The 23,155-nt window shown below is 49.1% G+C and overlaps 1 protein-coding gene across 1 annotated transcript in view; it reads left to right on the top strand.

Annotated features, from left to right (window-relative positions):
• RFFL (ring finger and FYVE like domain containing E3 ubiquitin protein ligase) overlaps positions 1–17,487 on the top strand; it is a 46,123-nt gene extending 28,636 nt beyond the window's left edge. The window contains exons 4-7 of the mRNA XM_056864888.1: positions 4,112–4,195; positions 12,196–12,403; positions 13,986–14,009; positions 17,283–17,487. Of these exons, the coding sequence (XP_056720866.1) occupies positions 4,112–4,195; positions 12,196–12,403; positions 13,986–14,009; positions 17,283–17,473 (507 nt within the window). The 3' untranslated portion in view covers positions 17,474–17,487. The remainder of the gene's footprint in view (positions 1–4,111; positions 4,196–12,195; positions 12,404–13,985; positions 14,010–17,282) is intronic.
• Positions 17,488–23,155: the final 5,668 nt, after the last annotated feature.

Here is a 23,155-nt window from a genome sequence, read left to right as displayed (position 1 = left end):
ATTTGATGGTAGGAATCAGACATAATAAAAACTGGGGAGCAGGTGGGGGGAACCCCAGATGGAATTATTTCTTCACACAATGCATAGTTAAATTCTGGAACTCCCTGCCCCAGGATGTGGTGATGGCTGCCAACTTGGAAGGCTTTAAGAGGGGAGTGGACTTGTTTGTGGAGGAGAGGGGTATCCATGGCTACTAGTAAAAATGGTTGCTAGTCATGATGCATACCTATTCTCTTCAGGATCAGAGGAGCATGCCTATTATATTAGGTGCTTTGGAACACAGGCAGGATGGTGTTGCTGCAGTGGTCTTGTTTGTGGGCTTCCTGGAGGCACCTGGTTGGCCGCTGTGTGAACAGACTGCTGGACTTGATGGGCCTGGGTCTGATCCTGCATGGCCTTTCTTATGTTCTTACAGAACCCACTAAGCCAGGGGCATGGGAAACAATACAGGAAGCCAGTTTGTGGTGATGGTACAGATAAAAGTGAGAGCCGTGGTTTGGAGCAGTGGAGTCTGATCTGGAGAACCGAGTTCGATTCCCCACTCCTCCACATGAGCGGCGGAGGCTAATCTGGTGAACTGGATTTGTTTCCCCACTTCTCCACACGAAGCCAGCTGGGTGACCTTGGGTAAGTCGCACTCTCAGCCTCACCTACCTCGCAGGGTGTCTCTTGTGGGGAGGGGAAGGGAAAATGATTGTAAGCCAAAATATTGTCGAAGGCTTTCAGAGTCAGAGTGCATTGGTTCTTGTAGGCTATCCGGACTGTGTGACGGTGGTCTTGGTATTTTCTTTCCTGTCGTTTCGCCCGCAGCTGTGGCAGGCATCTTCAGAGGAGTAACACTGAAGTAACACTTCAGTCCTTCAGTGTTACTCCTCTGAATATGCCTGCCACAGCTGCGGGCGAAACATCAGGAAAGAAAATATCAAGACCACGGTCACACAGCCTGGATAGCCTACAAGAACCGATTGTAAGCCAGTTTGAGTCTCCCTTAAGTGGTAGAGAAAGTTGGCATATAAAAACCAACTTCTTCCTCTTCTGTCCTCAGCCATAGGCCTGCCGCAGAGTTCTGCTCTCTTCAGACAGAGCGTTCCACGAGTTGTGGGCCACGGCCCAAAAGGCCCTGGCCGAGGGCAACTGGACTGACTTCAGGCCAGGGACCACTATGAGTCTGCATGCTGGAACGTAAAGATCTCAGGGGGGGGGGCATATAAATGAGTTTGAAAATGGATCTTGTATTGTAGGTGGGAGGAAGGACCCCTCTGTGCTTCTGGCCTTGGGGAGGGGGGGGGGGCTGCGGCCAGTCAGAGGGGCCGATCATTCTGCCAGCTGGACCCAGGCAGAGAGCTTCAGTCGCTCAAGTAGATTTACAGACCTTTCTCGGCTTGTGGGTAGAAGGCTCTGTTAAAAATTAATGTGGAAATTTCTCTTAAGTTGCTGTTGTTGACATACCTTCCTGCTGACTCTGGCAGCTGCAGCTTTCTCCAATCTCTCCCCGTCTTTGGCGGATGACCTTACCCTTCTCCGCTGCCATTCTTCTCCTGAAACGCTCCTCCAGCCCACTGGAGAATGTCTTTAACCAGACCTTAGGACAGAAGAAGAGGAAGAAGTTGGTTTTTATATGCCGACTTTCTCTACCACTTAAGGCAGAATCAAACCGGATTACAATCACCTTCCCCTCCCTGTGAGGTAGGTGGGGCTGAGAGAGCTCTAAGAGAACCGTGACTAGCCCAAGGTCACCCAGCTGGCCTCATGTGTAGGAGTGGGGAAATGAACCCGGTTCACCAGATTAGCCTCCCCCACTCCTGTGGAGGAGTGGGGAATCAAACCCGGTTCTCCAGATCAGAGTCCACCGCTCCAAACCACCGCTCTTAACCACTACACCATGCTGGCTCCCCAGTAGAAACTACTGTGGTCAGTCTTTGAAGCGCAGCCAGGATAGGGCTTGAGACAGCCATGCTAAGGCCACGGATCCTCTGCACGTTTACTAGGGAGTGTGCATATTGAATTCAGTGGGGCAGACTTCTGAGCAAGCGTGACTGGGATCATACTGCAGGTATATCAGAATTCAGCACTATAAGAGTCAGTTTCCCACCCACTCTTAATACATTTCAAGCCCTTCTGGATTTGGAGAGAATCTTGCAAACTTTGGGATAGTGCCTAAAGAAGTTTCAGAAGGGTGGGGAAGGGTTAGAGGGGTGCCACTTCGGACACCTCTATTTATTATTTTTTAAAATATATATCCCAACTCTCATATTTTAAAAAATATATATCCCAATGCTCATCATCCATCTTGAGGAAGCTCAGAAGAACAAAACGTTGCCCAAACTCTCAAACTATTGGAGTGCCAGCATGGTGTAGAGGTTAAGAGCGGTGGTTTGGAGCGGTGGACTCTGGAGAACCGGGTTTGATTCCCCACTCCTCCACATGAGCGATGGAGGCTAATCTGGTGAATTGGATGTGTTTCCCCAGTCCTACACATGAAGCCAGCTGCGTGACCTTGGGCTAGTCACAGCTCTGTTAGATCTCAGCCTCATGTACCTCACAGGGTGTCTGTGGTGGGGAGGAGAAGGGAAGGCGATTGTAAGCCTGTTTGAATCTCCCTTAAGTGGTAGAGAAAGTCGGCATATAAAAACCAACTCTTCTTCTCCTTCTCCTTCTTAAAAGCTACATCAGAGAGTATAAAACCTGGCGGAGACGAGCAAATAAAACCCAGTAACAACCCAACGGAATACTAAAAATGAACGCTAAAATCTCATGGCAATTAAAACTGTTAAGAAAATACCATAAAATTAGTTAAAGAGTCATAAAGGACAAGCTTCCTGACAGTTCGAGCAGTTCCTCAGTGAAACAGGCTTCCTCAGGAGGTGGTGAGCTCTCCCTTCTTTGGAGGTTTTTAAGCAGAGGCTAGATGGCCATCTGTCACCAATGCTGATGCTGTGATTCTCTTCCTCCTCCTCTTCTTCTACACCCCCCTTGTGCCGTCCTCTGGCAACCTTTCCCCTGTGTGTCTTGTTATTGCTGCGCTTGGCCTTAGCCAGGGAGAGGGACGCAGCCAAAGGGCAGGAGCGAAGACTCTCTCCTCTCCCAGAGTATGGCGGGAAACACCCTGCTTCCCTGAAGGCGACCCCACAGGGAGCTCTTGGGCCAGCAGAGCAGAGGCACAGATAGCCAGGCTGCCTGCATTCTCCATGATGTCATGACGTGTCACAGTGGAAACAGTGGCAGAGCAGAGCTAAGCCTTTACAGCATGGTCTCCTTCGGGGCTTTGCACAGCCCAATGACAATCGCCCCGTGCCTGCTTCCTTGGAGGCGACGCCCTGGGATGTCACTGCTCAAACCCAGGCGTTTTTAGCAAGGTTTAGACACCAGCCAGGTGAGCTTCTCCGGCAGGCTTCTGACATGACCACAGATGGATTTCTACGTCCGATAGGTCCATCAGGCGTTCCTTGGCTTCTTCTCGTGGCTCCTTGGGCATTCTGAATTACCTTCCCGAGTACACACATGAACTCACGAAGCTGCCTTATACTGAATCAGAGCATCGATCCATCAAAGTCTGTATTGTCTACTCAGACTGGCAGCGGCTCTCCAGAGTCTCAGGCAGAGGTCTTTCACATCACCTACTTGCCTAGTCCCTTTGACTGGAGATGCCGGGGATTGAACATGGGACCTTCTGCATGCCAAGCAGATGCTCTACCACTGAGCCACGGCCCCTTCCCAGAGAGGCGCTCGAATGGACCCAACGAGCCCAGTCAGGCCCCCTCTGGATTTTTTGAGGGGTTTGGTCTTTTTACTGAGCCCCGTGGCACAGAGTGGGAAGCTGCAGTACTACAGTCAAAGCTCTGCTCATGACCTGAGTTTGATCCCAACGGAAGTCGGTTTCAGGTAGCCGGTTCAAAGTTGACTCAGCCTTCCATCCTGTCGAGGTCTGCAAAATGCATACCCGGCTTGCTGAGGGTAAAGAATAGACAACTGGGGAAGGCAATGGCAAACCACCCCGTAAACATAGTCCGCCTAGTTAACATCGGGATGTGATGTCACCCCATGGGTCAGGAATGACCTGGTGCTTGCGCCTTTACCTTGGTCTTTTTAATAACACATTTTCCTCTCTTAGGCAAATGGGCATGTGCCGCTGAGCCAAGATGACATGGCGGAAGTCGAGAACGCAGTCGAAGCAATGACCGAGGAAGAGACGCAGGTAGGGCCAGGAATATGGCGCCATCCTGTGAGTGGATGCTGGAAGTGGGAAGGCCTCTGTTTCTGCTGGTGTGATGGTTTTCTGCATGTGGCTGATGCAGGGCGGGGCCCGTAATTGCTAAGCAATCCTGAAACATGTTTTACCCTGAGAAGTGCTCTGGGAACAATTGCCAATCTTTCTGGTAATGACAAGTTGGGAGGACAGGATTTGGGGATACAAGGCTTCCTTTTTGCCTTGCTCGATTGGCCTCTGGGGAGCCAGCATGGTGTAATGGTTAAGAGCGGTGGACTCTGACCTGAAGAACCACATTGGTTTCCCCTCTCCACATGAAGCCAGCTGGGTGACCTTGGGCTAGTCACGTTCTCTCAGCCCCACCTACCTCACAGGGTGTCTACTGTGGGGAGGGGAAGGGAAGGTGATTGTAAGCTGGTTTTCATCTTCTGTCTTCGGTGCAGCCCCACATGTGGGACTGCGCCTGCGCGCAGGCCTGCCGCCGGAAAAAATTCAATAGCCTTAGTCCTCCACCGGGGATGCCCCTCCCTCACAGGCGGGGCCGGCCTTCGCGCCGTGCAGCCCGCATGCTACTGGGCGGGGCATCCCCTTCCCTCCTCAGTTCCTTTTTTGCCGCCGCCTGGATTGGAGCTCCTTGCCTTACCTCTCCGAGTTCGTAAGTTCTGTGGGCCGCGCCCGGCCCTCCTTCTCTTTCCTACAAAAAAAATAAAAAATAAAATAAGTAACTAAAGGACGTTAACAAATAAGCTGAATACGTGATGGCCTCTAAGGCCCCCTTTAAGATCTGTAAGAAGTGCCCGGCCAAGATACCGCACTCAGATCAACATGAACTCTGCTTAACTTGCTTAGGCGAAGGTCACAACGTGTCTAAATGCTCCATATGCCAAGGCTTCTCTACCCGGTCTCGCAATGCTCGCGCGCACCGGCTGAGCGCCGAATTGTGGAAAAAGGCTCTCTCGGCTCCCTCCCCTTCGACGGGTTCTAGGACCCCGGGAGACACGCAGTCGACTAGATCGGTACCGATCCCTGGTACCAGTTCGACACCGAGACCCTCGGATCCGACCTCCTCGGATCCGTCCCGGAGCCATAAGAAGCACAAACGCAAGACGAAACATCTTGACAAGCCGTCTAGCTCCGGCCATCCAGTGTATAAGAGGCCTGCGGAGACACCAAGACCCCTGGCACCGGACGTCTCCATCCCGGTACCGCCCTCGGTACCACCATCGGCAACGCACTCGGTACCACCATCGGCACCGCCCTCGGTACCACCATCGGCACCGCCCTCGGTACCACCTTCGGTACCGAGGACGCCCTCGCCTCACCTGGACTCGCCATTCCACTCCTTCTCTGAAGCAGACTTGGATCCCCTCGAGGACCCTCTCTTGATTACGGATCCGGACCCGCTAGACCCAGCCTCTATGGTACCGACCCCCTCGGTACCACAACAAATTTTCCAACCAGCTCCCTCCACCTCTGGGCCCACAATCTCCCCAGAGTTGGTCAAGGACTGGATCGAATTCTGCCGCTTCAGACGGCTTTCCATCAGAGGCGAACCGGTGGTCCTTCATACACCTCAATTACCCTCTCCATTTACCCCTCTGACTCAGCGCACTCCTAGACCGGAATCCGAACTGGAGGAAACAGAGTCAAGGGATGAAAGCTCTGAGGATGTATCAGAACCCTCACCAGATGAACTGGTAGGGGACACAGAGGCTATTTCACCATCTGAAGATCTCAGGCTCCGGACGGAGCAAATGATAAGGATGGCTGAAGCATTGGACATTAATATCTCCACAACGGACAATAGGCCTAAGGACAAGATCCTTAGTCGTCTCTACCCCGATACACCGGGCATTGCTGCCTTCCCCATACTGGAGGGCCTCTCAGAGATAGCCACATCTCTCTGGAAGAAACCTGCTTCCTTACCAGCCTCTTCCAAGAAGGTGGAAAACCTGTATAGGACAAAATCTGAGTCGGCTGAATTCCTCACAATCCACCCTCCGCCCTCCTCCATAGTGACCACGGAGATGCAATCTCGGCAGCGCCAGGGACCACATTCAACCCCTGCCGACAAGGAGAGTAAACGACTCGATCAGCTGGGCAGACGGACATACACCTCCTCTGCCCTGAGTTTCCGTATATCCAACTATCAAACCATCATGGGGGGGTACCAGCTTTTTTTGTGGGAGAAGGCTGCCCCCCATATTGACCTGCTTCCAGAGGAGTCTAAGAATGCCATGCGTCTTATCCAAGCAGAGGCCACTCGCTTATCGAGACAGCAGATCAACGCAGGCAAACATGCTGCAGATAGTGCAGCTAGAACGATGGCTTCAGCAATCACCCTACGTCGCCACTCTTGGCTTCGCTCTACTGCCCTTCCGTTGGACACGAGATCACTTATCGAGGATCTCCCATTTGAAGGCGATACCCTGTTTGCTTCATCTACCACAGAATTTCTCACGAATCTCAAGAAGGACCGCCAGACCGCCCGTTCTCTAGGGGTAGCTCCTCCTTTTCACCAACAACAGAGGGACAAACCTCAATATCGTCAACAATCTTTCGGCCCATCCTTCAACAGATACCAGAGATTTCAAAGATTTCACCCGTATCCTCCACAGGATAAATTCCAACATCAGCAACCTAGACCAAAACACGGTTTCAAGCAACGCTCTCACCCTAACCCCCAGAACAAGGATCAGAGACAACCCTCACAAAAGTTCTGACTATTTCCGCAACCCTCAGAGGAGGGACTACCGTTCATGAATAGGTTGGCTAAGTTTTCTGAGGCCTGGCAAGCTATCTGCGCTGATACCTGGGTTCTCAGGGTTATTTCCCAGGGTTACCACCTGGAGTTTAAATCCATCCCTACTTGTTTCTCTGCCAGTTCTGCGGCAGACAACCCACTCCCAGAATTTGCACCCCAACTAGGTGAACTTCTCCTGAAGGGTGCTGTTGAAAAAGTTAACCTCCCATGTTTGGGATTCTTTTCTCGTATCTTTATGGTTGATAAGAAGGATGGGGGCTCTAGACCCATTATTGATCTTAGATTTTTGAATAAATATTTACGAGTTTCCAAGTTCAGAATGGTTTCCCTACCCTCTGTGATGGAACTTATTTCACCTCATACATGGTTCGCAGTTTTGGACCTGAAGGACGCTTACTTCCATATTTCCATCCACCCTGAACATCGACACTTCTTAATGTTTCGTTATGGGTCTGAATTTTTTCAATATTCTGTCCTCCCTTTCGGCCTTGCCACGGCCCCCAGAGTATTTACGAAATGCATGGCGGTAGTTATGTCCTTCCTCAGAGACCAGGGATGCACGATTTATCCCTACCTTGACGATTGGCTGCTCACGGCTTCTAGCCCTGAGTCTCTCTCCGTCAATTTGCAGCTGGTTCTCTCTACCTGTTCAAAGTTGGGACTGATGGTCAACTTGAAAAAGTCTAAATTAAGCCCTTCTCCCAGAGCTCAGTTTATTGGTGCCGTGTTAGATTCCACAGCAGGTCGGGCATTCCTCCCCACTGAGAGGGTGTCCTCCATTAAGAGGCTAGTCCATCTTTTTATGAGATATAGACACCAACCAGTAGTCTCTATACAGAGATTATTAGGCCTAATGGCATCGACCACTGCAGTGACCCCTCTAGCCAGGCTTAAGATGAGGGAACTGCAAAATTGGTTCATTAGGTCCTACGACTGCTCTCGCCACTCCAAGTGGTATAGACTGTCTATCCCTAGGCCTATTCTGCGATCACTACAATGGTGGCTCTCTGAGCCTAATCTTCTTAAAGGGATCCCTCTGGGGTTTTGGACTCCAAGTTTTACAGTCACCACAGACGCCTCTATGGAAGGTTGGGGTGGTCATTGCGGGAGTCACTATGTTCAGGATAGATGGTCTCCTAGTGAGTTGTCTATGCACATTAATTTTCTAGAACTGAGAGCTGTGCGTTATGTTCTTACCTCATTCTCAGATATCCTCCAGAACTCGAGAACACTTTTACAATCGGACAACTCCTGCACAGTGTTTTATGTAAACAAACAAGGGGGCACAGGTTCCATTCCTCTCTCCAGGGAAGCCCAGAGGATCTGGGCAATAGCTGGGAGACACAACATAGACCTACGTGCCATGCATATAGCGGGGATCCACAACACCTGGGCGGATTCCTTGAGCAGGGTTTTTACCACAAACCACGAATGGGAACTACAGGATCAGTTTATCCTCCCCATTTTCCAAGAATGGGGCACTCCTCAGATAGACCTGTTTGCGACCAGGGGCAACAAGAAAGCGGTAGAATTCTGCTCTCTCGCGGGGAGCGACCCCTTGTCCCTGGGAGACGCCTTCCAGCTTATTTGGTCGAACCGCCTGTTTTACGCCTTCCCCCCATTCCCCCTGCTTGCCCGAGTTCTGGGGAAAATAGCTGCAGACAACACCGACTGCATTCTCATAGCACCCCGATGGCCGAGACAGATATGGTTCACCCTTCTTACACACCTGGCGGGGGGGAATTACAAGCCACTTCCAGACCACCCGAACCTACTTCGCTGGGGGGAACTGGCCCATCACGATGTACAGAGACTACACCTCATGGCGTGGAGAATCCTTCCCTCTCATTAGTGGGTTGTTCACAGCCGGTTCAGGAGGTCCTTTTGCAAGCTAGAAGGCCCTCGACTCGTTATTCGTATGACAGGAAGTGGGATAGATTTTTAGCCTGGGCGGATCAGGAAAGTTTTTCTCCCTTTACCTGCCCTGTTCCTAAGATCTTGGATTATTTGTTGGAATTAACCAAGAGGGGACTGGCAGTCTCATCCATAAGGGTACATTTGGCTGCGATTTCAGCCTTCCACGATAAGGTGGAGGGTTATACAGTTTTCTCCCATCCCCTTGCAAAACGCTTTCTGAAGGGTCTTAATAATTTATTTCCTCCTACTCCTATACTAACGCCCCAATGGTCACTCTCCCTGGTCCTAGCCAAACTGATGCTAGCACCCTTTGAGCCTTTAGCTCAGGTACACCTGTCGTTTTTGTCGGCTAAAATAGCCTTCCTGGTGGCTGTGACATCAACTAGGAGAGTAGGGGAGCTGGCAGCCCTTCGTATTGATAGCCCCTTTCTCAGGGTTTATAATGAAAGGGTGGTCCTCCACCCTAGTTTTAGATTTAAACCCAAGGTGATCTCTTCCTTTCACCTAGCTCAAGATTTAGTTCTACCTGTGTTTTTCCCCAATCCTTCCTCTCAAGCAGAGAGGACGCTACATACCCTTGATGTAAAAAGGGCTCTCCTTTATTACATTGACCGTACCAAACAGTTTAGAAGGTCCAAGTCCCTGTTTGTATGCTATCAGGGTCCCAAGAAAGGTAAAGCCGCCTCAGCCCAATCTATAGCGAGGTGGGTGGTCACGGCGGTTAGAATAGCCTATAAACAGGCGAAGGTGACATGCCCCTTGGGCATTAGGGCGCATTCCACCAGGGCGCAGGGTTCTTCTGCTGCTCTCCATAGAAAAGTTCCTGTGGGCGACATCTGCAGAGCGGCGACGTGGTCTTCGGAAGACACCTTTGTGAAGCACTACGCTCTGGACCTGCAGGCCAGGAAGGATGCAGCAGTGGGTAGAGCAGTTCTGCAGACCCTTTTTTCCTGAGTCGACCCCACCACCTACTGGGTAAGCTTGCTAATATCCCACATGTGGGGCTGCACCGAAGACAGAAGATGAAAACAGAGTTGCACTTACCTGTAACTGCTGTTCATTGATGTCTTCGGTGCAGACACACATCCCTCCCTTCCGACCCCGCTGTCGACCTAAAAAAAAAAAGAAAAGAAAAGAAGAGAAACAAATTATTAAATGAAGGGATTAAGTTATAGCTGGTTCGTGTATTCCAGTCTTGGTCGGCGGCGGAGAAGGAACTGAGGAGGGAAGGGGATGCCCCGCCCAGTAGCATGCGGGCTGCACGGCGCGAAGGCCGGCCCCGCCTGTGAGGGAGGGGCATCCCCGGTGGAGGACTAAGGCTATTGAATTTTTTCCGGCGGCAGGCCTGCGCGCAGGCGCAGTCCCACATGTGTGTCTGCACCGAAGACATCAATGAACAGCAGTTACAGGTAAGTGCAACTCTGTTTTAGTCTTCCTTAAGTGGTAGAGAAAGTTGGCATATAAAAACCAACTCTTCTTCTCCTCTGGAGAATGCCTTTCTCTTAATCTTGCTTTTGTGTGTATTGAACCAAAGTTGCTGCGCATTACGTGCCAGGCGGGACTGGCCAGCCTTCAGCCCCTGCGCCCCATATCATTCGCTTGCAGAAAATAACACAGCATGGAACCTGTTTCCATTTTGCTGTGCTGTTTTTTAAAAATCGTGCGAATACCCCCCTGGATGCTTAGGCTTGAGAATCTATATTGCCAGATTCCCAGAAGTCTTAAGCTAAGTGTGATGCAAGAGGTCCATGATTGGGGCTCACCTGGGCTTTGATTTATTTTTACAGAAGCTAATTAGCAGCCCCACTTAGCTGCCTTGAAGATCAGGGAGGGGACAATTAACGCTTTCCTCCCATGCCTCTTCCAACAGTTTGAACGCCCTCCCCCCTTCAGTTAGTTTCACAGAGGAAGAGAGATGAAAAAAGGCATGGGAGGGAAAAGGTTAAACACCTCTTGCAGGGAGCTTTCCACATTTCTAAAGCAGCCAGCTAGGACCACCCATGAAGATCTGGAGTTCTGGATCACATTCTCTCGAGTCACATCTGGTTTGGGCTTCAAAACCTTTTTGTGGCATCCAGTTAGCTAACAAGAAAAAAAGGGGGGCCGCACCAAAACAAAACAAAAACAACCCCCCCTTCCGCCCACAGTAATTAGTTCCAGGGAATTATACCCCATGCAGAAGTGGAGAAAAATCCCCCTGAAGAAGCCTGTGCGAAACTCGTAGGGGTTACAGAATTTATTAAAATATAATTCCCTTGCACCAATTATTGTGGGGTTTTTTTTGCCTTGTGTGTGTGTGTAAAGTGCCTTCAAGTCGCAGCCGACTTATGGCGACCCCTTTTTGGGGTTTTCATGGCAAGAGACTTAACAGAGGTGGTTTGCCAGTGCCTTCCTCTGCACAGCAACTCTGGTATTCCTCGGTGGTCTCCCATCCAAATACTAACCAGGGCTGGCCCTGCTTAGCTTCTTAGATCTGAAGAGATCAGGCTAGCCTGGGCCTGTTTCCACACCTGAACACCCTTACTCCAGAGTAGTACCATCCATCTTAATTCCAAAGAGCTTGCTTCCTCCTGGTATGGACTCTCACACACCCAAGACCGTGTTCCACATAACTGTATCCAGACATCTGGTACGCGAATCCCCAGGAACACGGTCGTTTCTATGGTGGTGCCAGCTACGGAGAGGCTTCTCTTTTTGATGCCGAAGCTGTCCTGTTCTTTCCCTGAGCCTTTGATGGCAAGTGATAGGGACTCATTCATGACTGTCGGTGCTGCTTTGGATTTTGGTCGCGTCATTTTTAAGCTGACTTTTCATGCACGCGTTCATTTGAATTGTTTAAAACAGCTCGCAAGCTGCCAGTCCTGACACAAAGGTTAGGCAGATATGTTTTTTTTAAATGTACGAGAATAGTGTTAGAATCATAGAATCATAGAGTTGGGACCACCAGGGTCATCTAGTCCAACCCCCTGCATAATGCAGGAAATTCACAACTTCCCCACCACATTCCCAGTGACCCCTGCTCCATGCCCAGAATATGGCCAAGGTGCCCTTCCTCTCATGATCTGCTTAAGGTCATAGATCAGCATTGCAGACAGATGGCCATCTAGCCTCTGCTTAAAAACCTCCAGGGAAGGAGAGCTCACCACCTCCCGAGAAAGCCTGTTCCACTGAGGAACCGCTCTGTTAGAAAATTCTTCCTAATGTTAGAGATAGTCAGTGATTTTTATAAGCCCTGCAGGCGGCAGATTGAGAGTGACCTCCTCTGATTTTAGCCAGTTGGGCAATTTTAAGTGTGGTGTCTTTCCAGTCCACCGACTCGGAGGATACCTTGGTTTTGGGACGCAGGGCCTCGCTCTCTGACCTGACCAGCGTGCAAGACATCGACGCCCTCTCGGTACGGCAGCTGAAGGAGATCCTTGCCCGCAACTTTGTGAATTACAAGGGCTGTTGTGAGAAGTGGGAGCTGATGGAGAGGGTGACTCGCCTTTACCAAGAGAAGGACCTTCAGCAACTGGGTAAGATTTTTTTTAAAAAAAATGCCATTTTGTTCTCTCCCCCTCTCTGGTCTTTAAAGGAGCTGGAATAGTCCTCCGATATCTCAGACCAAAAAATCCACCTTGTCCAGTTTGTCGAAGGCCATTTATGCTGGGGTATTTACTTGGCAGTCCCTGCTGAACTGCTTCAAGGCTTCCTTTGCATTATTCATGATTTTACTGGCCTTCAGACGTGACTTCGCTGTGGCCTCATTCTTCCCCCGCAGTTCTAGGATCCTGTTTTAGGACAAATTTAAATACTGCTTCGAGGCAAGAGCGATGCCAATTCCCCCTATTTCCATGCATGTTTTCGGGTTTCTCCCCCCGCGCCCATTTTGGCTTCTCTCTCCCACATGTCTGTCCCTGCCATCCAACCCCTTCCCTCAAAGCAAAGCACAAAAGAGGGAGTTAAACCTTCATGAAATGAAGAAAGGTGGGGAGGAATAACCAGCAAAACCACACGCAGCCCCTTTAAGAGCTGACCCACCCCCTCCAAGTAAACTGTAACAAGGGTGCGTTTTCAGGGGGAGGGACTCAGAAGCTCCGTGATTCACTGGGGATGCCTAATTAATCACAAGGTACTCCTGGAATTGGGGGTGGGGAAGCTCTTATGCATATGATGTTTGAGAATTCAGAGCAGAAAACTGTGCAGCAAACCAAACTCAAATTTCCTCTGCATAAATGACCAAAGTCTCCAGGAGGCCCCCGGTCAGTGCATGAAGGCTACAGCCTTGCCTTTGCCCGTTAGCAGCCGTTGCCCGGAGCTGTTTTGCATCTGAGCATGGAGGCTCCATTTGGCCCTCATGGCTGGTAGCCTTTGGTAGACCCTCCATAATCTTATCTCCCCCTTTGAAGCCATCTAAGCTGCTGAACACACACACGTGAAGCTGCCTTATACTGAATCAGACCATCAAGGTCCATCAAGGTCAGTATTGTCTAGTCATGCCGGCAGCGGCTGTCCAGGGTCTCAGGCAGGGGTCTTTCCCATCACCTGCTTGCCCAGTCCCTTTAACTGGAGATATCGGGGATTGAACCTGGGACCTTCTGCATGCCAAGCAGATGCTCTACCACTGAGCCGCAGCCCCTCCCCTAGTAGTGTGTGAGCAGGTTCATGTGTGTTCAGATGGCCTTTACTCCTTTCCTTCGGCCAGTGAGTTCCGCAAGTGAATTAAAAAGCACTTCCTTTCTGACTTGCTCCCTTGTGCAGCTGGGATTTGGGGCAGGTGGTCCAGCTTTGCCTTGTGGTGATCCGTGCCATATGGGGCATCGGCCGCCGTCCGGCTTCCTGCCTCTTCTCGCCCAGGTCAAGGTTTGGAGGGAAATGTACCCCGGACCAAGCATCTGCTGTATCGTAAAACCGCTCAAAATCTCCTTCCAGCCATCTTCCAAATGCCAGTATAGCAAGCCCCGTGCCTCCTTTCCTGAGCAGCAGTATGCCCCTCTCCCCCGAAACCAAACTGCGGGAACGTGAATAGCTTGGCTCATTCCTCTTGAGTTCGGCTGCAGCAGCCTTTGCACCAATGCTCTCGTTGGCCTCTTCAGTTCCTTTTTTTTCTTTTTTCAGTTTCCGACACGGATGATCAAACCGGTGAGTAGTCTCAAAAGGGCAACTCGGTGGGATTCTTCGGCTGTTTAATGAGGGAGACATGTCTCGGCTGTGATCTGGTATCTGGAAGCAGTGTTCTGGAAGGCAAACAGTTGTAAATCTCCTCCGCTTGGTGTCCTGTTGAGCTTCAAAGTAAGGTGGTGGTTTATTTACTAAAGGAAAGGAGGATTGAGGCATACTGGCTACGAGGTGCACGTTGCGCATTGAACACCTGAAGCTGCCTTACACTGAATCGGATCATTGGTCCATCAAGATCAGTATTGTCTACTCAGACTGGCAGTGGCTCTCCAGAGTGTTATAAGAACATAAGAAAGGCCATGCTGGATCAGACCCAGGCCCATCAAGTCCAGCAGTCTGTTCACACAGTGGCCAATCAGGGGCCTCTAGGAAGCCCACAAACAAGACAACTGCAGCAGCACCATCCTGCCTGTGTTCCACAGCACCTAATATAATAGGCAAGCTCCTCTGATCCTGGAGAGAATAGGGATGCATCATGACTAGTATCCATTTTTACTAGTAGCCATGAATACCCCTCTCCTCCATGAACATGTCCACTCCCCTCTTAAAGCCTTCCAAGTTGGCAGCCATCACCACATCCTGGGGCAGGGAGTTCCACAATTTAACTATGTGTTGTGTGAAGAAATACTTCCTTTTATCTGTTTTGAATCTCTCACCCTCCAGCTTCAGCAGATGACCCCGCATTCTAGTATTATGGGAGAGGGAGAAAAGCTTCTTCCTGTCTACTCTCTCCATGTCATGCATAAATTTATAGACCTCTATCATGACTCCCCTTAAGCGCCTTCTTTCCAAGCGAAACAGTCCTAAGCGTTTTAACTGCCTAATAGGGCAGTTGCTCTAGTCCCCTGATGATTTTGGTTGCTCTTCTTCACCTTCTCAAGTTCTGCGTGACCAGAACTGTACACAGAACTGTTCCCTTCTGTACACTTCTCAAGTTCTGTGTGACCAGAACTGTACACAGTGTTCCAAGTGTGGTCCTAGGGTCAGTCCCTGGCACCTTCAGTTTAAAGGGATCTGAGGGTCATAGGTGCTGAGAAAAGACCTTCTACTGCCAGGTTTCTTGGAAAACTGCTGCCAGTTAGAGTAGACCCTGCTGAGCTGAAAGAACTAATGGCCGTACTTGGAATAAGGCTGCTTCGAGTGTTTCTTCAGCGTGTGCATTCTGGTGTTCTGAATCTCTGATTTTAGCATGTAAAAAGGTTACCCTCTTTCAGGCATCTGCCTTTCTGCACCAGAATGGTGTAAGATGGAATGACTCCAGAGGTGAATTTAGAAAAGGCAAGGAAAAAAGCTGGGCTCTATCGCCTGGCCAGACAATCTTTATATTGTTAAACAACAAAGCATCAGGGTAGATGAAGCATATTGGAGGAGGGGAGATTAATGAGGGTTTTTCGAAAGTAAGTTGTGCATTTCCAATCTGTCGCGGCTGAGCCGATCCAGCATTCTTGGGTTCGAGGCATCTTTAGACAAGGCAGCTGCTCTCTTGAAGGTCCAGAAGCAACGACCCCTCCTTAGAGGTCAGCAGAAAAAAAGTACTAAACAGAAATGGGGCTAACGTCTATCAAAGCATTGCCCTGGAGAGAAGCAGTAGCAAGGATTCGAGGGAGACTGCAAGCTGGGAAGGGTGGAAGCAGCCCTTCATTTGTCCCTAATGTCTGGTATTCGGAGGTATACTGCCTCTGGATGTGGAGGTTCTGTTCTGGGCTACCACCTGTTGGTAGCTCTAGCTTCCCGCCCCCCCCCAGCACTTTGCCTTGCAGCCTTGAACACGGTGCTCTGAACTGGGTGCTTTTGTTGTTGACCATATGAAGATACCCTGGCCAGGCAATAAAGCCAACGAGCAAATAAATACATCAAAACCGAACAGGTCTTTCCCATTTACCTGTCTGATCCTTTCCAGGTAAGCAAAGTGGTCCTCACCACATCTTGTGGCAGTGAGTTCCAGAAGCGAATTAGGGTTGATTTTTGATGTATTTGCTGATTAGCTTTGGCCAGTTTCAAAGCTGCTTTGGATCATTGTTTAGGGCCAAGAAGGCATGACATACTATAAATTAATGGAACCAGCATGGTGTGAAGGCATCCGTAATTGCCAGGATAGGTGATCCTGTTCTAGTACTCTTGAGCGTGTGTGAATAATTCTGCTCCGTCCAGTTTCTGCAACACTCCTAACTTTACAAATATCCATCATATCCTCCTGTGGCAGCAAACAGTTGCATCCCAAGGCAGGCGCTCGGCCTACCCTTTGTGCTGGCGGTTCTGTTTTCCGCATCTTCGCCTCCATTTCTCACATCCTTTCCCAAATCTTTTTTTTTTTGGGGGGGGGGGATTGCCCTTAAGTAGAATGTTGCATGTAATTTCATTAAGAAAAACTTTAATCTGAATGAAAATAGGCCTGTTCTTTTTGTACTAGGTATACATTCACAGGTACATTCTTCTTACAATTAATTAAAACAAATATGCAGAGCTATTCATTTCTTAGATATAATGCTTGAGAGGCGTACCAAATGACATAGCTATCAGATAACATCATTGATGTTTTGTAACGTAGTTAGTTTGTACGAAGGCCTCTGTTAGAGTACAATTTTATATTCTCCTGGTAAAGAACTATCTATTTTTACGATTAGGGTTGTGTGTGTGTTAAGTGCCTGAGTGTTGAGTCGCTTCCGACTCATGGCGAGCCTGTGAATCAATGTCCTCCAAAACGTCCTATCTTTACCAGCCTTGCTCAGGTCTTGCAGACTGAGGGGCGTGGCTTCCTTTATAGAGTCAGTCCATCTCTTGGGTCTTCCTCTTTTACCGCTGCCTTCAACGTTTCCTAGTATTATTGTCTTTTTCCAGTGACTCTTCTCATGATGTGACCAAAGTATGATAGCCTCAGTTTACTCATTTTAGCTTCTAGGGTCAGTTCAGGCTTGATTTGATCTATAACCCACTGTTTTTTTTTTTTTTTGGGTTAGACAGTATAGATTAACTAAATTCCATGTTATAGGGTATTAGACACAGATCTTGTTGCAGGTGGGAAGTTTTGATTATGTAATGGAATGTGTGTGGTATGTTGTCTGTTGTTTTATGTTGTTTGAAAAATAAGTTATTAAAAAAAAGAAAAACTTTAATTTGGTCTTGGCATTTGAAGTAGTTAAAATCGCAAACACGAGACATCTTAGACCGAGATTCTTGAGTGGGGAGATATGCGTGCCAGGATTTTCCCGCTCAAAGTCTTTCCGTTTCTGGTCTCAGCTTCGTCCGGTAACACCACGCTCCCCGGCTCGGAAGAGAACCTCTGCAAGGTCTGCATGGACTCAGTTATCGACTGCGTCCTCCTGGAGTGCGGGCATATGGTCACCTGCACGAAATGCGGGAAGCGGATGAACGAGTGCCCCATCTGCCGGCAGTATGTGATCAGAGCCGTACACGTCTTCCGGTCTTAAGGAGCGCTGGCGGCGGAACCAGCGGATCGTCTTGGAACGCTTTCCCATGGTGGTGGGAGAGGGGCCACCGGCTTGCGAGCGCCTTGCCCGTCGTTCCTAAGGAGCTCGCGGGTGAGGAAACAGGACAGCGGGCCCTTGAGTTTGTGCGGCTTCTTTTTTTGGTGCCCAGCTGTGCCTGATACACCACAGTGCCTGGAGAGCTAGAAGTCCTCACTAGACGTTCAAACTCGACCCCGATTTGCCCTTTCCTGCCGGCTTGTAAAGAACATCTTGGCAAGGACCGAAGATCTGAGGCGTCCCTCCCCCCTGATGAATAAACCAGGTGGCCTAAGCCCTAAGAAAGCTAGCACATGAGAGCGGAGACAGGGTTTGCTGCTACCAATTCTCCTTCCTCTCTCTATAAAATATTCTGCTTCGGGTCATGCCTTTCTTTGTCGGGCTTTAAAAATGTATTTCAGGGGCTCGTTCCTTTTCTGATGATTTTTTTTTTAAAAAAACAAACAAACTTAAACCTCTTTTGGTTCTGTTAGCTTGCCTTACAGGTCATGCTATAGGGTGGCCCCATCTGTGGCTTTGGAGTTCCTGTGTAGATCAGATTTTAATGGTATCAGGAGGATGCCCATGAAGAAACTTCTGCTGTGGCACCCCCACGGTGAGAACTTGCAACTGTGAAGGACTTGGGAGAAATGTTTGTGCGTCTGTGTACTTTTAACACAGACTCCTTGATTAAAAGTACACAGACTCCTTGGTTAAAAGCTACCTCCTGGCTTAGTTTTTGTTTTGAAATTGATGACTGTTATATCCTGTGAGCAAGTCCAGTGGGGTTTCTGGGAGCTGCAAGTGACGTTAGCCTCGATTAAATGTGCAACGTTCCACATGTGAGGAGAATCCCTTGGTTTGAGCCGGATCTCACCTGTGCAGTTTGTGTTGAGGTGGGGGGAATGAAGTCAGGGTGACCCAGAAAGTCTTAACTTCCCCCAGAGCCATTGTTGTGATAGTGAAATCCTGTATTGTAATTCGCCCTCTGCCCCGGGGCCCTTTGCCGTTCGGTTGCGTTCTGGTCTCTGGTGGCTCAGCACCATTTCTCAGCCCAGGATAAACAGATGTCTTGCTTCTTTCTGTTGGAGGCCAAAGACGGTTCAAGCCTGTCAAGCTCCGATGCTTCGTTTTGCCTTAAAATGCCACGTTCGGCTTTTGAAGCTGCCTTTGTTAAGGGAAGCCTGTTGAGCCAGTTCTTGGAGTTCTGGCAGAAGTTGCATGCGGGTGGTTAGAAATGACTTTGCCAAAGGCGTTTTGTGTGTGTGTGTGTGTTTGTGTTGGTGGGGGGGGGGAGAGAATGACTCCTGGAGGGGGGAAGCTCCTACCCACTCAGCTCCTGCTTCCTCTTCTAATTTTGTGTGCCTTTTAGCAGCCGCTGGGTTTTCCCACCCACCTCTTCGCAGTCCCGGACTGCATCCCACTCCTCCAGGAATTCAGAAAACTCCGCTCGAAGGCGGTGACGTTCATCTCTGTGCCCTAAGAACAAAAGACTGTTTCCTTGCAAGTCGCTGTGGACTTGCTCTGTCTGTTGGAGATCAAGGAGGGCTTGGAAGCAGCTTGGGTGGGTAACTTGGATATGTTTCTGCCATCTGCTTCCTTTGCAGTTGTGTATTTATTTTCCAAGACCGGTGGCCTTTACTCCCTCCCCAAAGCCTGCAGAGGCCTTACAAAAAAAATTACTCATTTTTAGTGACAGCTTCTCAGGTTGCGTTGGCTGTCTTAGTGTACCCTACCTCAGGGTAAATGGCTGCAGTCTGGTATCAAGCTGCCACTCCCCCCTGCCAAGATGCTAGAGACAGCCTAAGAAAAGACAGTTTCAGAAATGTACAAATGCTGATGTTATTTCTGAAGATCTAGCAGCTGTGTAGGGAGAACTATACACCTCTTCCATCCTGCATTCAAGGTAACCATTAAGTGTCACGGTTTCTAGACTTGCTCTTGTGTGTTTCAGTAACCTCAGCAAACTTTTTTAAAAAACTTGTGTAACCAGCAAGACATTTCAGACAGAGAGCTATGTCAAACCAAAGATGATCTTGAAATTGGCTGCTACCCTAATTGCACAAGTAGAGGAAAGTTTGGCATTTGTTTTTGTTTTTCAAAAACAAGGAACGCTTCTTGCCTCTTAAAAGTTGTTTGCATTGCTGATCAAAGACGTAACGAAACACACAAACCTGGAACAATACAAGGAATACCACTGTGACAGTTTTAAAATTCCACGGAGATAGATCACGATGGGTAGCCGTGTCAAGTCTGCCTGTAGCAGTAGAACAGAGCAAGAGTCCTGCAGCACCTTAAAGACTAACAAAATTTCTGGCAGGGTGTGAGCTTTCGTGAGCCACAGCTCACTTCTTCAGATGCAGCTAGAATGCGATTCCATCTATCCTGCGCACATCCCACTTGCTTGCTTGTGGGTCCTCCCTTCTCTTTCCCTTCTTGCAGCTGCCGCCTTGGACCTCGCTTCTCAGAAAGGATAGAGGGACTCGCCTTCTAGCTGTATCTGAAGAAGTGATCTGTGGCTCACAAAAGCTCATACTCTGCCAGAAATGTTGTTAGTTTTTAAGGTGCTACTGGACTCTTGCTCTTTAACATTCCAGTTTCACAGCTAGTCTCAGAAGCCTTGTCGGAACCATTATGCCTTGATTCTTAACTGTCCCTCTCTGGAAGGGTAGTTTTTTTTTTTTTTTTTTGCAAGTTGTGGCTGACCTCCCCTCTCTAATATTAGACACCTAACAGTTGACTGCATTGGAAAAGGTTTGGGCAAGAGCAGTGTTCACGTGATACACTGCAGGGAAGTCACAACCCACTGTGCCTCTTGTATGTCCCCAAATATTTGGCCAAGTTCATCCCCAAGTGCAGCTTGAGAAGTGATTGACACCTACCCAGGTGTCGGGATCAGTGGCTTTCCATCATGAACTGAAGAAATGTCATTGGTGCAAATTTAACGGGGAGAACAAGATGTGTAATATGACCAAACGGAGATTGCTAGACTAATCAAGCCGCCATGCTTTTGAAAGGAATGCTGGGAAATAATTCTCCAACAGCAGCTGTTTCGTGGAGTCAGTTTATGTTTAACTGGTTACATGATGAATATATCCCCTCCCCACTGCAAAATTTAGTTTTCTGGCAGAATAGATGACCTGATCCAAAGAGTTTGATGGGCTGTGACTGAAAGGAAGCTGCTGGAGGATAAATTCCTGGAAAACATTTTTTTATTAACACCTTGTCTGACCAGCTTGAGAGTAAATGCCTTCTGGGAGAAATCATGTGGGTCAAAAAAGCTAACTCTGTTTAATAGAGCGTTGTGCTTTATAATTTTGTAATAAAATGGAAATGTAAAAACAGCCTCATGTTTTTTGTCTGTCTTGTCCAGCTTAATGGGTATCTACGCACCAGTGTGGTGTAATGGTTAAGAGCACTGGGTTTGATTCTCCGCTCCTCCACATGAGGCCTGCTGGGTGACCTTGGGCTAGTCACAGTTCTCTCCGAACGCTCTCAGCCCCACCTACCTCACAAGGTGCCTGTTGTGGGGGGAGAGGGAAGGCGATTGTGAGCTGCTTTGAGACTCCTTACGGTGGAGAAAAGTGAGATATAAAAACCAACTCTTTTTCTATCTACACTGCCTCATCCTGCTTTGTAGACTTTTGGGATGGGGTACTGCCCCCTGGAAGAATATGTAATGCTGCTCTTGTGTGTCGTCAGCATTGGTACAAAAGCATCCATTTGCACGAGAGCCTAGCTGACTCTTTCAATATGTCACACTTTAAGCCAGGGGTGTCAAACTCATTTGTTACGAGGGCCGGATATGACATGTCACTTGGTGGGGGCCAAGCCATGCCTGTCCAGCCCAGATTGAGAGTGGAGGGGGGGGCTGCCTCGGCCAGAAAAGAGCCCCCAAGGGGTCGGATGAACACATGAAATTGCCTTATACTGAATCAGACCCTTGGTCCATCGAAGTCAGTATCATCTGCTCAGACCGGCAGCGGCTCTCAGGCAGGGATCTTCCACATCACCCACTTGCCTAGTCCCTTTAACGGAGATGCCAGGGATCGGACCTGGGACCTTCTGCATGCCAAGCAGGTGCTCTACCACTGAACCACAGCACCTCCCCTCTGGCCTGCGGGCTTTATGTTTGACACCCCTGCTTTAAGCAGTGAACACCGGCTGCTTGCATTTTCAGGGACTGTCTGGCTATCTGCTTTAAAAAGCCGGCTGGGGAGGGTTGGTTACGTTCCATACATTACCCTAGTTTGAGCTCTGAAAAACTCGCCTTGGTTGCACTTGCACTCATCCTGGGCCATGTGTCTCAGCTTGCTTTTCCTCCTGCGGCTGGGTTCGGTTCCCTCGGGGACGGATCTAAGACCTTCACCAACATGAGGATCTGGAGCAGTTCAGAATCCATAAACGCTTTTTGCCAATATACTGTAACTGCCTCAAGGCCCTGCAGGTAGCTCCCCTTGGCTTGCACTCCATAGCAATCTAGATGCTCAGTGCAGAATTTACAAGAGGTCTTTGCCACAACGCATAGCACTGTTGATGAGGGGGCGATCAGATGTGTGTTTTTTTTGGTGCAGAACCTAAGCAAGTCATATCTGCAAGTAATAGCACACTAACCCACCAAATCAGATCTCATCTGAGTGCTGCTTTTTAACATGTTCTTAAAGCTGAGTGGGTTGAATAGATGCCTACTTCTTTAGGCTGCTGTTGTCAACTGATGTTGCTACAGAGGTTCTCATTTCAGGTGAGGTATAGCACCATAAAGGTGCTATTACAGCATCTACTGGTAGAACACAGTATTACACTAGAACTGACAGTAAAGTCACTTCTTAAAGCTTGTTCTCTGAACATTGTGAAGCCATTAGAAAAAGGCAGGTACATGGCCAGAGTGGCACAGAGTGGTAAGCTGCAGTACTGCAGTCAAAAGCTCTGCTCACGACCTGTGTTCGATCCCGACGGAAGTTGGTTTCAGGTAGCCGGCTCAAGGTCGACTCAGCCTTCCATCCTTCCGAGGTCAGTAAAATGAGTCCCCAGCTTGCTGGGGGTAAAGGGAAGATGACTGGGGAAGGCACTGGCAAACCACCCCGTAAACCAAGTCTGCCTAGTAAACATCGGGATGTGACGTCACCCCATGGGTCAGGAATGACCCGGTGCTTGCACAGGGGACTACCTTTACCTACACGGCCACTCCAACCTGATAGGATTGAGAGCATTTAGACTCACTCCTCAAGATCATTAGTTTAAGCCTCCTGCTGAAGTTGTTTGACTTACCTTAAAGAACACACAATTACTTGCTAGATGCCGGACTAGTATCTTTAAAGAACTGTACGGACTGGATAAAGAATGTCATCCTTCAAGGCCAAGTAACTGCCCCATAGTCCGTTCATGCAGATGTGTGTAATCAGTGATTTGGCCTTTGTAGTACCTTAATACTAGTAGGGTTTTTTGGGGGGCAGCATACATACGAACAGCCAGAACACAGTGGTAGGTGCATTAAGAACCTCCCCCCACCATAAGCTTTTCATCCAGTTCTCATTCCATTTTGCTAAGTAGTCTGAGTCAAGTACCATGAAGAACAGCAGAAGAGGGCCGTGCTTGATTCTCAACCAGCATGCTGGAAACTGGAAGCGCTGGCCTCTTAACTCTGAG

Source organism: Euleptes europaea, chromosome 19 (genome assembly GCF_029931775.1).
Source record: "Euleptes europaea isolate rEulEur1 chromosome 19, rEulEur1.hap1, whole genome shotgun sequence".
Classification (NCBI taxonomy): domain Eukaryota; kingdom Metazoa; phylum Chordata; class Lepidosauria; order Squamata; family Sphaerodactylidae; genus Euleptes; species Euleptes europaea.
The sequence above is the reverse complement of the archived record's forward strand: the minus strand, read 5'-3'. Positions and strand labels throughout refer to the sequence as shown.